This window comes from Amphiura filiformis, chromosome 20, assembly GCF_039555335.1.
Source record: "Amphiura filiformis chromosome 20, Afil_fr2py, whole genome shotgun sequence".
Taxonomy (NCBI): domain Eukaryota; kingdom Metazoa; phylum Echinodermata; class Ophiuroidea; order Amphilepidida; family Amphiuridae; genus Amphiura; species Amphiura filiformis.
In genome coordinates, this window is record NC_092647.1 from 60,006,481 (window position 1) to 60,023,485 (window position 17,005).

General features: G+C 37.6%; 1 protein-coding gene across 1 annotated transcript in view; it reads left to right on the forward strand.

Moving 5' to 3' along the window:
* The first annotated feature begins 3,585 nt into the window (after window positions 1-3,585).
* Window positions 3,586-17,005, forward strand: part of LOC140142418 (uncharacterized) — a 40,907-nt gene continuing 27,487 nt past the window's right edge. The window contains exons 1-13 of the mRNA XM_072164387.1: window positions 3,586-3,721; window positions 6,616-6,733; window positions 7,537-7,637; window positions 8,459-8,548; window positions 8,754-8,872; window positions 9,128-9,262; window positions 9,901-10,119; window positions 11,694-11,957; window positions 12,394-12,513; window positions 13,753-13,962; window positions 14,794-14,974; window positions 15,335-15,504; window positions 16,294-16,409. Coding sequence (XP_072020488.1) covers window positions 6,681-6,733; window positions 7,537-7,637; window positions 8,459-8,548; window positions 8,754-8,872; window positions 9,128-9,262; window positions 9,901-10,119; window positions 11,694-11,957; window positions 12,394-12,513; window positions 13,753-13,962; window positions 14,794-14,974; window positions 15,335-15,504; window positions 16,294-16,409 — 1,778 coding nt within the window. The 5' untranslated portion in view covers window positions 3,586-3,721; window positions 6,616-6,680. The remainder of the gene's footprint in view (window positions 3,722-6,615; window positions 6,734-7,536; window positions 7,638-8,458; window positions 8,549-8,753; window positions 8,873-9,127; window positions 9,263-9,900; window positions 10,120-11,693; window positions 11,958-12,393; window positions 12,514-13,752; window positions 13,963-14,793; window positions 14,975-15,334; window positions 15,505-16,293; window positions 16,410-17,005) is intronic.

A 17,005-nucleotide genomic window follows, 5' to 3' on the forward strand; every position in this document is an offset into this window, starting at 1 on the left:
CAATATCAGAAGTAGATAGCTACTTCCTCAATACCAGTATCAGAAGTAGATAGCTACTTGTTACATTCAGTATCAGCAGGATACTATATAGCTACTTTATCAATACCAGTAGCTATCAGTATCTTTTTTTCGATATTGATGATCATGTGGGTCATTTTAGTTGCCTTTTGAGGTGATATATACGATTATTTCGAGTCGACTTCCTATGTCAATTTTGACGACAAACGCCTCATGTCATTCTGCTTACTCGTATTACATTAATAACATGATCTGAAACAACCAGACCAATGTCGGCAATAATGAAATTGAGATATAGGAACGAAAATCAATAACAAAAAAATACATGATCAACTGGATTATAAAAACGTTTATGCTAGGGAAATGGGATTTCAACATCATATATAGGCTTGGGTACCGAGGAAGTTATAGTTTTGGTATATTAGGCCTTTATCAAATTTGTTCTCAGAGTATAAATACATTAAAGTTTTGAAGAAGAGTCGAGAAATTGTATTTCACAAACTTACCTATGGATCTTAACTTTGACGCAGGAATTTCTATACCAATGCTAGAGTGATTATGAGGCGTAGACACAGTCAAAAGTATACCCTTTTGAGTTTTATATGCAGCACTTTCAATCATTGCAATGCTAAGGTGTTGGTCCTGCAATTAGCAATGCAAAACATGAGCACTTCGTGTTGGCAACCGTGTAGTGTTATACATTTATAAATGCAATTTTCTCATTAAATATATGACTTATGAGAGTCACGCAGCTGGCTGTGACCAGCAAGTTTTAAAATGACTGTTAGTTTTTAAAATAGTTCTTGTTGTTTGCATATTCTAGTTGTCGTACAAACTTATATAAATTCATCTATACTCTTCTGTTCATTATAAAATGAATACATTTTCATTGTGATCTTCTGGTTTTCATTTTCTTTCCCCATAGCTTAGATGCCACAGACGCCTAGAATATATGGATCTTGTGTTATAATTTTGCACGCTTTGATTATATTTTTTGTTTTATTCATTTTATTCTTGAATTACCTCTTTGTTTTTTATTCATTTTTCGATTTATTCGTTTTATTCGAAAAACTCATTTCGATCAAGACCAAAATTAGCAAGAAAACTGACAATTTTTTCTCGTGGAGCACGCATTTCTTTTTGACAGAGTAATAAATAAACGGTTCCAAAAAGTTCCCCCCTGAGTCAATCCGTTTTTGGATTATACCAAAATGACTCTGGGGGACTTTTTGAACCGTTTATTTATTACTCTGTCAAAAAGAAATGCGTGCTCCACGAGATAAAATTGCAATTTTCTTGCTAATTTTGGTCTTGATCGAAATGAGTGGTGTTGTCCCTCACTTGACCGCTTGTAACAAGTTGAGTCTAAACGGCCACCCATATAAATGATTTTTGAACCAGGAATGACCAATGAATTAAGTCCACTGGGATCCAGCATAAAAGATTTAACCAAAAATGTGTTGGTCCATTGGTTAAATTAATCAATGAACATGAACACAAGATTTATCATTGAAGTTACTGTTGTTCCTTCCTAATAAATTTAATTAGAATGAAAAACTTGTTAAATTTACGCATGTTAATGCATACAAAGAGTCAATAAATTTGCTCTATGATTTCTCACTAAAACCATAAAACATGTTTGAAATGTGTAAAAATTAATTCATGAACATCTTAACTTAAGTTATTTTGATTTAAAAAAAATAGAAACATTCCTTTTTGTTTAATTTGCTTTAGATGAAAGAGGTCTGAAACCAAAAGTGATGCATAAAAAGCCTATATGTAGAAAAGTGCAACATTTTTTTGGCCGAAAATTTTATAAATGGGTGGAATTTCTCAGTGAAGATGATAAAAGATAACAACAAAACCCCTTTCACTTGATGCATAACTAACCAGTCTATGTTCCAAACTTTAAAACAAGAGAATTGATCAGAGGTTCCGGAAGATTTTGAATATGGGGGGGGACATTTTTTGCTCCAAGGCAGGAAACGCTGAAGGGGTGTCCCCCTCCCGCGCGAAGCGATGAAGCTTTTGAAATACATGCCGCGTACATTTTTACATAAATAATTTTGTACCTTATACATTTTGCATTATACTCTAAATTTATGAATTTTATCTTAACCCTAAAATTACGAAGTACCCTAAAATTATGAATTTTACCTCAGATTATTGGGGGGGGCTTTAGGGTAGGCTACTTGGGCCCCCTCACCAAAATGATTGAGGGTGGGGGGCCCCAGTCCCCTCAGTTCCAGAGCTACTGTTGATCACTTTGAGCCGTTTTGGGATTGTACTAAAATGTCTCAAGGTGGGACTTACTTTTTTGGAACCGTTTAGTGCCATAGGACCACTGGATTGCTAGCCTGTGCAAATGTAAAACGTTTTACCTTTTTTCTTTTCTTTTTAAAAATATTAATAGAACATCCAAAAAGTAGAAAAATGCCATTCGCACATTATACTGCAAAAATGGGCAATGCCATTCTCCTTAATTTCCCAAATAACTGGAGTTAAAATCTAGACAAAGAGACAGTAGAGCAGGGGCGTAGCCAGCTTTCTTGGTCAGGAGGGGCAAAATAAAATTTTTGGGGCACAGACGAAAAAAATTGCAGTTGCATTATAGGCTTACATAGAGCACTGTAGGCCCTATGTCTTCGAGCTTCCCGAAAAGGGCCTTATTGGGATGATGTGCGCGCGTAGCGCCAAAAAATGGTAGGCCTATTTTACACTATTTTCGCCCATTATCCGGCTAAAAAAGGGCTTTTATTGTTACAATGTGCGCGCGTAGCGCGGAAGAATTGTGTATTCTTACACTATTTTGGCCCTGAATTTTGCTAGAAAAAGGGCTCCTTGCCCTTTTTCTTTTCCTTTGCCCTCCTGATTTTCTCTTTCATTGTTTGTCAGAGGGCAATTTTCTTTCATTTTTTTTGTCAGGGGGCACTCTGCCCCCAGCCCCCCCGCTGGCTACGCTACTGCAGTAGCGACTGACCCGTAGGCCTACAGGATTTTGTAACTGATGCCGCGCAATTTTTCAGTGGAAATTTTAAGCTATTTTTCATATAAAAACTCATTTTAATGGAAAACTGAGTGGACTGTATCAAATTATCAATCTAAAAATGAACTTTTGTGAACAGTTTTGCATGAAAAATGGCCCGTTACCTCAGTGCTGCAAAAAAACGGGGTGGGGGTCACCCGGGGGGGGTCAGCCACAGAGCCTTATATGGGCAGCCCAGCCCAAAAGTCCTGACCTACTTCGCGCACCGAAAACGACTGGCATTTAGACTAGAAAATCAGCGGTGCAAAGGTCACAGGTCAAAGATACTTGCCGAAATACCAGTATATTCATGCGCCATAAATAAAATAAGGCTTCAAGTTTATACAATTTATCCGACACATAGTAATAAAATATTTGATAAATGTGTTGATTTGAATAAGTTATATTTATTTCTATCACATGTTATTGTTAAAGTGTAAACTCCAGATGAAAAATATAAATTTGGCTCTAAAAATAGGTCCAGTGTTGTTCAGCGCATTACTATTTCCGTACAGCGCAAAATATATTCGGCCCGGAAAATTTAAAAATCCAGTACCTTGTTTTCCTAATGATGATGGTATCGCGGTAGCGGCGGTACAAACAATATAAATGAACAGCACAGCAGATTTACATGTAGGAGGAGAGTGATACGAATACTGGTAGCTTTGGTTGGTGAAGGTAATATTCCCATGATAAAATTGCGTAGATCAGCTTTGTTTTAAAAGTGAAATAATTTAAAAAATAACTTCGCTGGTTGACCATCATTGGCATTGCATTCATGCATCATTGCATGCATGCATTCACATGATTGAATCTGGATCTGGTAAATACTCCCAACGCTTCCTTAATTCCTGATTGAAGCCAGACGAGATGGTCGGCCAAATGATAGTTATATAACGACCAAAACAAAAGATAAATGACTGACTATCATTGAGGACTGAGTTCCGCAGTCTAATGGTCGGCCGGCCATGCCCAAGACAGTAATATGTTCAGAACATCATACTATTCTGTCGGTCGGACATCCGGGCTATCTCTAGTCTCGGGCCCAAACTGCATGTGGCTCACGGTTTGTTGTGAACAACAGAAACCGGCTGTGAAGGAGGCTACATAGCGATGTTGCTGGAGTGACATTCAATTTCGGAAAAACGACACTCGACCATGGAATTTAATTTTAAGTTTGTCAGTATATAAGCGGTAAATCAAGTAAGTTTCTTTCACTCTGAAGACTTAGAAACGGTTGTTTGATTCCACTGACTATTTGCGATCGAAATTTACATTACACCAATGACAGAAATCATCAACAAAAATCGAATCAGGGACTTGTTTTCACTCGAACATCATCAACCGGAAGTGACGTGACACGGACCGACAGAATATAGGTATCCCAGGCAAACCTTAGTTAACACATTTGCTAGTCAGCGAAATTCGCCGAGACCGGGGCCCAAACACAATGCATATTTACATAGAAATTTGAATATTTTTCGAGAATAGGCCGGTGAAGGAAACCTACATAAATTACGTATCCCAGGCAAACCTTAGTTAACACATTTGCTATAGCGAAATTCGCCGAGACCGGGGAAAAACTCAATGCATATATTTACATAGAAATTTGAATTTTTTTCGAGAATAGGTTGGTGAAGGAAACCTACATAAATATGTTTTCTATACTTCACTTGACCCAAATATATGATTATTTATGGTGATAATCAAGTCGCACATGGAATTTTAGGCGGATTTTGATAGCAGTTCCATTAAAAAAGCTGCTATCGCCATGAGACTAAGATCTAGAAACACCCCTAAATGCCGTTTTGGGGAATTTTGCTAGCTGAATCTTTTTGATGAAAGTCAATCTTTGACAAGATGTAACTTTGCTGCGGAAAGTGCTATGAAAAAAAAGGTTTTCAGTGTTGGCTTTGTTTACTCAAGGGCTTTATTTTGATATATAAAATGATGCAGTTTGATGGCAAATTTGAATTCACCTAGCATACCTACATAAATATGTTTTCTATACTTCACTTGACCCAAATATATGATTTTTTATGGTGATAATCAAGTCGCACATGGAATTTTGGAGGGATTTTGATAGCAGTTCCATTAAAAAAAAGCTGCTATCGCCATGAGACTAAGATCTAGAAACACCCCTAAATGCCGTTTTGGGGAATTTTGCTATCTGAATCTTTTTGATGAAAGTCAATCTTTGACAAGATGTAACTTTGTTACGGAAAGTGCTATGACAAAAATGTTTTCAGTTTTGGCTTTCTTTACTCAAGGGCTTTAATTTGATATGTAAAATGGTGCAGTTTGATGGCAAATTTGAATTCACCTAGCATACCTATATGGATCTACGTATTGATGATGTCATCGGCTTAACTTTAGGTGGACAATAGAATCGCCATTGATTGACAAGGACAGGTTACCCCTGCGTCCCCTAGCCGCTTGTCATGTAATGCCTCAGTCCTGTCATGCCTGCTGTGCCATGGCATGGTGCTATAGTAAAATTCATGAATTAGTAATAACATGATAACGTCGCAGGGTCCGCAGTTCCATAAACTCCCGGCCCGCCCGAGAAAGAATTTTTCTCAAAAAAAAATAACACACTGGTAACAAAGGTTATGTATATTATTGGGGCAAGGAATCAAATTACTACACAGAAATTTCAGTGACTCGAGACAAGTGGTTCAGTATATATGATAGGAAATGAGGAACATCCTAGCGGTACCTTATTTCTTATCATAAATAACAAACCGCTTGTCTTGAATCACTGAAATTCCAGTGTAGTAATTGGATTCCTTGCACCTATAATATACATTATAACTTTTGTTACCAGTGTGTTATTAGTGTTTGAGAAAAATGCAAAAATAGACACAAATTTATCGAGGGGTGTAGTACCCCCTTAAAATCATCTGTTTTAGAGCTATCACATTTGTAAAATCCATTAAGTCTACCCGTCTAAAATTAGATTAGCCCGTCTTAAAGATGGGCAGACGTATGGCTGGCTAAGACCTTGCGTAGACCTATATCGAGGGTACACAGTCCCCACAAAATACCACTTTTTCACATAATCACATACCACTTCCTACCATTCCTCACATGCAGATGAGACTTAAAAAACAAAACATGTTTAGTGCATGTTTGTAAATTTTGAGCACATTTGAGGATGTAAAATGACAAGATTTATGACTGTTATCGTCGCCATGTTTTGAATTCTTCCTATTATAAAGAGGCTGTCAGTGTGACATCATCACCGCAACATGAGTTCAGCCTGGTACCCCGGCTTTGTAAATGGTACCGGTACCTCGTTTGTGGCCCTATGGCTGTGGTGAGGAAGGAACAACTAGGGCCATGATGTTTCAGGCTAGGTGCTTCTATGTCTATACTATATAGCAAGATAGCCCCATAAGCATGACAAGAAGAAATCCAGAGGTGTAAGATCACGAGATTTGTTTATTTTGGATTTTAGTGGAAGTGGTATGGGCTAAACCTGTAACACTTGAACTTTATAGTTTACATCTCAGTGATCTCACATGTGTTTTAATGAATGACAATTTGCCAATTTTCTTTTTTTTTTCCAGATCAAATCTCTGCAGCAAATCTGGAGTCATAAATTATAAGTCTTCTTTCCTGGTTGGGAAGATTGATGAAGATGGATAACATCAAGGTAGCGATACGAGTACGCCCCCTGATTAACAGGTTTGTATGCATGCATGGTAATGGTATAAGCATGTCCATAAATGGGCTACAATCCATCCAACAGTAATACACCCCCTAGACATGACCTTGGATCTTCAACACAGGGAGTGTGAATATGAAATGGGATTACCTGAATGAGTACTTCCATTTAAAATCTATACCCTATATATGTGTGTGAGAGATTAAAGCCCCCAAAAAAGAAACCAAGTTTGTTTCCGGTAGCAGGTCTTGCCAAAACCATTCTCTTTTGGGTATTTGGAAAGGTTTTGAATATACATGGAAAAACACAATTTTTAAACTAAGGTACAAAGTAAAATGTTTTAGATTTTTCACAATGCCCGACATATAACTGATGCAAAGTTATTAACCGGATTCATAACCGTCATTTTTAACTCATCGCTCAACCAAATCTCATGATTTTATTCTCCAAAATTTGTTGAAATAAACAATTTTTATCAAAACTTTTATCGCCCTTCAAAAAGTCAAACAGGCTGAAACGGACTTACTAATTATAGCCCTGCACAATCATGCCATGTGCAAATATGGCAGTTACGTGCGCGTGAAGTGTTCCGGCGCAACAGATCCGCACACGCAGAAGTCATTGTACCACGTAATCACACACAGAGGTCATCGTGCGTATATCATCTAATGAGCAATTTGATCGGGACGCATGGTGTGATACGCGGAGGTTATGAATATTTGAAAGTGGACCTCAACGCTGTCAGCATAAATATTAGTAACCTCTAAGCGTGCCATGTTGTGCATCGAACAAATTGCAATTATCCTGTATTTTTTCCTTGTAGGGAAGAGAATGAAAATGCAGATGTCAACTGGAAAGCTGATACCCAGACCATTGTACAGGTAGATGCAGGAGGGCAGACCAAAGGGAAATGCTATAATTTTGGTAAGTACCGTAGTAGTTGTACTTGAAATTTATAACCTAAAGTTAGGAGTTCACCAACCCAAAGTTTATACCTATGTACACAATACCCTCCATGTTTGATGATTGAAATTTATCAACCTGGACAGGCACCTTCTCCCTCTTTTGTAGGATGAGGGATTGGAGGTTAATAATAATCCATGTTTGTTTGGTTCCCTATGGAGGACTGCAAGTTATTTGCATTTTAATGCATGGATTAATGGTTACTTGAAGAAATTATGTGTTCATTGATTGGCATATAACTTCTTATTTTTATAATATTGCATAATTATCCTGATCACAGAAGGGAGAGAGAAAGTGCCACTGAGTAAACTAATACTTGTTTTATTTATTTGTAACAATAGGCTAGAGAGCTTGGGCAAGCCCAATAGTGAAAACACTAAATTAAAGGAATGCCCATTCCATCAAAACAAAAAACAAACAAAAAGAATACAAAATGCACCAAAGCAAACAACAAGGACATGGACAGGTGGAACGGCGAAATAAAAGGAAACCAAATGAAATGGAGACAAACAGCAGATTTAAAGGCTGGTATGGAGGTGCATTCGATGACATCCTCACTTTGACAGGCTTGGGAGATTGCATTTACGAAGGAGGTCTGCATGAGAGAGATTCCAGGATTAGGAAAATAACTCATTGTTCCACTTGACATATAACGCTATCTTCCATGCTGTATCAGCTTGGTCTCAAAACAATACTTTTATTCCGAATCACTAATTGTTTTCAATCAGAGTGACAACAAATCTGTTAGACATTCTAAAGTCTGTGTATTTTACTGTTGGCAGATCGTGTTTTCGACATGACGGAGACTACGCAAGATGTCTATGAAGAGATTGCACAACCGATCATAGAGAGTGCTATGGAAGGATATGATGGTATGTACTACGCTAATTGGTACCAAGTTAATTAAATTTCTTTAATGCTGATTTTGACCATTTTGTGTTTTGATCTTCATGTTTTCCTTGTTCTGTACAAAAGTACAGTCCTGAGCTTTCCATTCAACTCTTTCCTGGTTATTTTCAGCGTATTTTTTTTTAGATGTGGTCACTCACACACCTGTAAATACTTGTCACTTTTCAGGTACCATCTTTGCTTATGGGCAAACGTCAAGCGGGAAGACATTTACCATGCACGGAGACGAAACAACCCCAGGAATAATTCCACAGACAGTGGCACAAATATTTGATAGCATCAATGAGGTATGATAATTTGATTAGACTTTGTAATTAATATCTTGAGGAATAAAAAAAAGTATTAGGGGGAACTTAGAAGTTGTGTTGCCTGTATGTGTGCTTGAGTAATTGTGCAATCGGATCATGTGAAGAGGATTTCCACTCCATGAGCAACTGCAAACATGAGCTAGGATCTTAAGCTTTTTTGGTTTAATTCAATGGCATTACAAAGTTCATGTACAGTTTTAATTGGTGATCAAATATTTGCGACTCATTTTTCAGATGCCAGAACGTGAGTTTCTGCTTCGTGGGTATTATATTGAATTATACAACGAATCGTTGATGGATCTACTCGCAAAAGAAGGCAAGAAGTTAGAGATACGAGAGAAGGAAGAATGCATCAATGGAGAGAAAACAGTAAGTGATTTGCAGGGTTGTGAAATTACATTGTCTCCACTCTACTATTCGGCAAGGTCCTTTTGCATTCTGTCGATTTGGTGCTGTTCACAGCTTAAACGTGGAAGTGGGGTTTGGATTGCCTACTTGAACCACGTCATCATCACATCGGCACCTCATTCGCCGACATGACCTAGTCCTTTTTATGCGTTAAACCAGGAAGAGCGGCCAGGCAATGTGTAAGGACCTTGTCAAATTCTATAGATGTCTGGCATTTTGCTGACCTATGCACCCTGTTTTCCACATGAAAAGAACCTGGTCATTCATGCTTGATCAGTGAATGAGGTGCCAGTACTTGTATAGCCAGTTTAAAAAATGTGAATCTACGAAATTGGAAAGGAGTTCTAGTTTTAAAGTTTCATAAAAAGTTTACACAAAGAAGATTTGAGAGGACTTTTGATATGTTATACTTTGAAATTTTCTGCATCTTTTGATCTTAAAACATTGGATAGGAACGTCAAGACCCTACCCCCCCTCCCCCACAAAAATCAGTTTTGTTGAGGACTAATAGGGGAATGAGGCTGTGGATCTGGTCACACACCTTTAAAATGTTTAACATTTTGATGCCTGCTTATCAGAGTTGTTCTTTTTGTCCACAGATACGTGTGTCACTTACAAATCAAGAGGAGAAAGTGTGCACCAGCGCTGATCACTTTCTCCAGTTGATTAAAGAGGGGGATGAAAAACGTCACGTGGGCCGAACTAACATGAATGAGCATTCCTCTAGATCCCACACCATCTTCTGTATTATAATCGAGTCGAGGCTGAGAAAGGAAAAAAGAAAATCGGCAGAGAATTGCGTCAAAATGTCCCATCTGGTAAGTAGCGCTAGAAACAATTGTCATAAATTTGCTGTCAGAAACAGTTAGGCAATAGAAGAAAATAAGTTTGATCTTTCGATCGACCATCAAAGCTTGCAATCGATCCTTATTATTTATGAAATCAATTAATTTACTATTGTTAATTGTGATAAAATGGTAATTTGTGCTTGTAGTGATATTGACCAATTGATATAAATTTAGCGTTAATTCTGATAAATTAGTTGAACTTGATCAGCATCGAAGCAACATCGACGGTCGATCCATTGATCAAACAAATTTGTTTCTGATGCCTTATTCAGGATTCCCAGCCACTCTGGGAAATCAGCAAAAATAAAAATCCATTTTACAGACAGGGAAACTCAGAATTTGAGAAAAACAGCCAAAGTCAGGGAAAACTGACCCAAGAGGGTCAGCCGATTCAGTGCCCTCCGAATGGCGAAATTCATGCTGGGAACCCTGTTATTATTATGATTAGTGAGCCTTGATAGGACATTCTTAGTCAGTGGGAGTGGTCTACTTGTAGACACATAATCTGATTGGACAATCGCATGATTTTGGTGTCGGCTATCAAGCCATAGACGACCCACGCCATCATGAATGTTGATAACGCGTAACACGCTTGTAGAGGTGCGCGTATATGTATTGCATTGTATGTGTAGACTAGTGCGGAATACTCGCATGTGCGCCAGCAGTATGCGCAACAGAATATGTGAAGATGTAAACAAGTTAAAAACATAAAAATAGTTTACAGTTATTAAAATAATATGTAAACGATAGGAATTTATCCTCTACCTATGATAGACAACAATACAATACAATACAATACAATACAAAGAGCATTTGCGCCATTTCCATAAGGCTCAGAGCGCTTACAAAATACCTTAATACTACAACTTAAAACTACATTTTGAAGGTGCATCTTAAAAATAATACAAATTACAATATCAATAAGAACATGTTATGGGAACAAATAAGTTTTAAGCGCTTTTTTGAATGCATTTGTTGATGAAGATTGTCTAATATATAAACAGGTAGCTTATTCCACTCTTTTGATGCAAAAACTGTAAAAGTTCTATCACCAGCTAAGACTCTAGTCATGGGATAACAGACAGGTCAAATATTTTTATCGTAGTGAACCTGCCTGTCGTCTCACATGGAAGAGGATAGTGAAAACAAAAATTCATATCGTTTATTCTCTAAAAAAGGGCAAATGAGATGCCAGGGTATTAAATAATAATATGACTTATGGTTCAGAGTCTACCTTACACTTCCCACAATGCATTTCTCCCATTTCAATTTTATTTGCTATCTAGTGCAACATGATATCAAGAACCTCAATGAACAGAGCACATCCAGGTTTTGCAAATTAGTTTATTTCATGACTATCTACCCATGTTTAGAGAGTCTATTCTCAACATGAAAACAAAAGAACATTGTACAAAGTAATACAAGTGTCATTTGATGAAACAAGGTGATGTATCATGTTGCATAGGATTCTGGGAAGGGTAAGACATCTTCTCTGCTTCTGGTTATCACCATACACTAATAAATTCTTTCCATTAAATATGTAGTACCTGGTGGACCTGGCAGGATCAGAGAAAGCAAACGAAACCAAAGCCACAGGCAAGCGATTTCGGGAAGCCTGCAACATCAACACATCCCTCTTTGCACTTAGCAACGTCATCTCAAAGTTGAGCCGAAGTGAGAGTCACATACCATTCCGAGACTCAAAGCTGACCAGGCTGCTGCAGTCATCATTGGGTGGCAACTCAAAGACAGCCATCATCTGTGCCGTCACACCTGCTGCTATTGAGCAGACTCACAGTACACTACAGGTATGAAAGAGATTCGTATTAGTTGCACACAGTGATTACTTTGAATTCACCTAGCTTTGGTCAACTACATTTACAGGAAAAATGTTACAGGAAAGTGTGTAGGCATTTCTATTCCTTGCAATTTTGGACTAAAATTTAAAACTTGTGATCAAACCTAGTTATGGTACGGAACCTATTCTGATCTTAGCTGATTTATGAAGCAGGTGGAATTCCCACCCAAAGCGGGTAGGTCACTGATATGTATGTGTTTATAAAATGTGTGAACAAAAGAAGTGATTTCCATGTTCAAGTTAAAAATTCTAACCCTGCTTGCATGAAGCAGGTTTTGTGAAGGATAAAGTGTGGGTTTTAAAAATTTGTAACTGTAATGTTTCATTTTTTTTAAAGTTTGATAAAAACACATTGGTATAGCTAACCATTACATTTACTCTCTTAGTTTGCTAGCAATGCCAAGACTATCAAGAACAGCGCCACCGTAAATGAGATCCTGTCCGATGAAGCGATGATGCAGCGCCTAAAGAAGGAGCTACAAGATTACAAGAACAAGATTCAAAAGGTAAGAGTGTGGACAATAATTTCCACATTTAAAGATTCACAAGTCTCTAGTCCCTAGCAGGGTCTTAGCTAGCCACCCGTCTGGCCGTCATTTTAGACGGCCAGTTTGCTCCTGGGACGGGCAAAATTAATGCCTTTGACAGATGCTATATTATAAATTGTATGTTTTGAGAAGCTAATTGACCTTTTTAGTAGACCCAATTTGTAGAACAAGGCCATATCGGCACATATTTGAACTCTTTGAACCCCCAATGGGCTATCTAGATGTCTGGTAAATGTTTTAAAGGTCAAATTAGGACAGGCAATTTTATTCAAATGACGGGCAACCCTCAATTTCTGGCTAAGACCCTGGTCCCTAGTCAGGTAAGATTAACCAATACTAGTACATTGACCGGATAGTATCCTGCATTCTGATGCTGGATGGGAGACCAAGTATAGGTATATCGCCTGTCACTATTTCTACATTATCGTCATCGCGATAAGGATTTAATATCATGATATATGGCCCAAGCCTTCCATGTAATGCTTGGTGTACCTGGTTTATGTCTGCTATTTGTAGAGATTCCATGGGATGTGTAATTTATCCACATGTTGAAGCCCGTTTCAAGAAGACTTACGATTGATCTTACGCTGTACTGGTAAATCCATTGTAAGATCAATTGTAAGGCTTTGTGAAACATGGCACAGGCTTGCAGCATGCCAAACCAATCCTTTTGGTCTTAGCAAGATTATTGTCTACTTATTTGTCCCAGGTAAATGACCCTGGACAAAATAATTATTTGAACTTGAGCTATTTGTCCTGGGCTAAATTTAGCCTCATCACACAGGAGTCGGAGCTAGGTCACACAGGTCATGTTAAGTTGAGAGTAACACCATTTTGGATTTCGCAGTGGCAGATTTGAATTGTGCATGACAACCTAACCCCTCTGGGCATATACACACGAGTACAGTGGCGATTTGTTTGTACGCTGGTGATTCAAATCTTCCACTGCAAAATCCAACATGGTGTTACTCTCAGCTTGAGAAGAGACACAGTATAGCTATATCAGTCAAGTGGTTATTGTTAATCTATTCCTGATGAAATAAAAATTTTAAAAAAAGTTTCTAAAATGCACTTAACTGATATGTGACTCATTTTGCATGATTGCATCAAACATTTCATACTTACTCTACTCCTTAGTTGATTACTTTTATCTGTACTCCTCATCTTAAATGTCTATTTCTTTATCATTCCTTACAGTATGAGCAAGGTGAGTTGAGATCTGAGATCAACAACCTGGCTGGACTCTTAGAGCGCTCAGAAGAAGAGAAGAATGAATTGTTACGCCTCTCGGAAGAAAAAAAGAATGAAGAATTGATGCGCGCTCAAGAAGCTCATGAAGAGAAAATGAAATATCTCTCCAGCATCTTGCTGGTTGCCAAAGACGGACCACCAAAGAAGAAAAGAAAGGTTTGTAGCAAGGTTTCAGTCAGACCTCAAAATGCTTGCAAAACTTCTTGCAAATTGGACATGCTTCAAGTTTTTTTTATCATAAAAGAAAAGCAGATTTAATATTTTGAGTTGTGGATACAGGGTACTCGTTCTTGTTCAATACAAAATATTTAATTACTAATAAAAGCAAATTTTCCAGAAAATAAAAATTGTTACAATCATAGGGATTTACTAGTAATCTTAAATAAATGAATCAATCACAAACCTATTAACTTTGCTTGTACGCCTATTACACACAACTCTTTCAATGTATAATCATCACGCATCAACAAGCACTTTGCCGTGTTCCCTAACAACACAGTGCATAATTCTCTAATCTCTATTGCTCTGTAATATATACTATAGAGGAAAGATGCAGGAACCAATCAAATTTATCACTTGCATGCTAGACAACACCCACTGTACAAGAATCTGAATCTTAATAAATGTGACACGATCAAGGGAAATGAGTCGGATGTCGCTAAAATTAATTTTGAGATATTGGCAAAGAAAGTGTTAAAATTCTTTTGTTTTGTATTGTTTTTAGCGATTGATAAATTGATGTAACTTTGCAAAGAAAAGTCGTATCAACATGGGAGTTTCAGTTTCTGAAAACTCTAAATGTCCTCTTTAGAATCATGTGTAAAACTCATTTTGGACCAGGGTCGACATGTGACTCATTCCCCTTGATCATGTCACAAATATGACAAAGTTATTAATCATGATGTAAAGGATACAAACTGTGCATATTTGCTTTGTACAGAAACTTTATGTAAGTACCTACAAGTTGATTCAACTTGAATGTTTCAGATGCGGAGGGAGACCTGGTGTCCAGGAGCCATGAGGATGATGGGTACACCAATCACAAAGGCACGTGCTGAAGCTGCTATGGATTTCCAGAGTCTGAAACCACTGGCTCCATTCAAGCCATTGCCACCGCCTGCTCTCAATGATTCAGTAGCATCCAGTGCATCAACCAGCTCACTTGGAGGTAAGAAATTTCATTACAAATTTACAAAGCAGGTATGTTTTACTATGGTGTATCTTTTGATGCGATGTATACATGTATGTGTTTGGGTTGTTATTCTCACCACCACAAAAGATGGCGTCTTCAGCCTGCATGAGACTTTGAATCCCTGTGCACTCTGTGAAATATAGCAGAACTATACAATTGACAGAATTTATATTACAATCATTATCTATATGGCCCTTGTGTGAGTGATGTCAGTAAGCAAAACTGACCAGTTTGAGGCTGTCAAACTGGTCACACAAACATTTAAGATTTATTGTTTCAAAACAGATGCTGATTGGTATCTCAAATTTGTACCCACTTTCTTACATTATATCCAAGGTTTAGAGGAACTCAATGACTCTGCATTCAAGTTCAAGATACCTGACTTCCCGTCTTCAGATAGTTCCAGCGATGAGTCTGAACACAGACACAAGAAAAAGAGACGATTAACAGTCCGCTTTGCAGAGGATACAATATCAGAGGAAGAGACTACATCAAAAGATGACGAGGTAAGCTTGTGCAGTTTTATTTTTTGTTTTTATTTCTTTTAAACTTGGGTTACTTGTTGAGAGGCCTAAAATGTGTATTGCCCGTAAAGGGCTGTATTTGGTGACTAGGCCAGCCAGCTACAGACATATGGATATGGTATAATCTCTGTCACCAATATCCATAGAGAGCAAACCCAAGACACTCATAAAATTTGACCTTTTCTCTCTTTTTCTTCATTCAAACATGTTTACCAGTTGTCAAATTCCTTAACTAGATTGTAAAAAATGTTATTATCCAATTCAAAAATAGGCTATATTTATATAAACACCTCCCCTGTGTCTGTTGTTGAAAAGGTCAAAACGGCCTTTTAAAGCTATAAAATCAGGGTTGGTGGGTCTGTAATCTTTTTTAAATTTTTTATTTTTTTGCCATATACAATGGTAAAAAGGCCAGCTTTTCACAAAATAATGATGGGGGTATGAAAATAATGGTTTAGAAGTTTTGCTGTGCTCATTTTTGAATATATCAGAGTTGTCAGTAGGAATTACAAACAAGCAAAACATTTTGACACATTTTTATTTGAGGCTTGTCAGCACATGATGTGTAGTGTTTTGTAGTGTGACATTCAAATCAATGAACACAGCATGACAAACGCCCAAATGTCCACCAGTCAACCATGTCCGACAGGGAGGTTACTGGATGCAGTGGATGCAATGGATGCAAACAATTAAGGGTGTTATAGATGACAAATGGTGTTCATTCATGCAGAATTCTTACTGTAGTTATCCTTTTGATTCTTGTGTTCTCAGGACAAAGTCATCAAAAACCAACTGCAAGAGACAATGGGCATGTGTGAGAAGTTGATTGCTGAGAAAGCAAATCTGGAGCAGAAATTAGAGGAAAAAGAAGAATCATGCAGACAACTGTAAGTATACTAGAATAGCAGAGGAGTTGGGTATTTTTTTCAACACATGCAGTTGGTAAAGACAGGGTTGGGATTGGCTGTGTTTATTGGGTCAGAAAACTTTGGCACCCCATTATCTGAACAAGCACGTCTAGAATCCTGTGACCCTGGCACAACCTGACTCTATGCGATAAACAAGTGCCAAACTTCTCTGATAGACCTTTTTCTGATCGATCAATCAATATGGGAAAAGAAGCAGAGCTTATTGAAACATCTAATACCCTGTTTACATTGGGCAAAAGTCGTAATTGATTTCACAAAAGTCATAATTGACTTAATTTGTAGCATAAGTGTAAACAGGTACAGTTATAATCGATGATTATAATTCAAAGTCGTAATTCCAATGATGATTCCTATTCCAATGAAGTCGATTACGACTTTTGCCCAATGTAAATAGGATACTAAATTCATGTACACTGCAGTGTGCATTTGGTCTACATGGACTGCTTTGATCAACTGCATAGGCTGCCTGATGCACTAAAGGGTTTACCACCTTTGTTCAACCTTAGCAGTTAACCCTTTTGTGCACCAAGCAACACATGCAGTTGACATTTTGT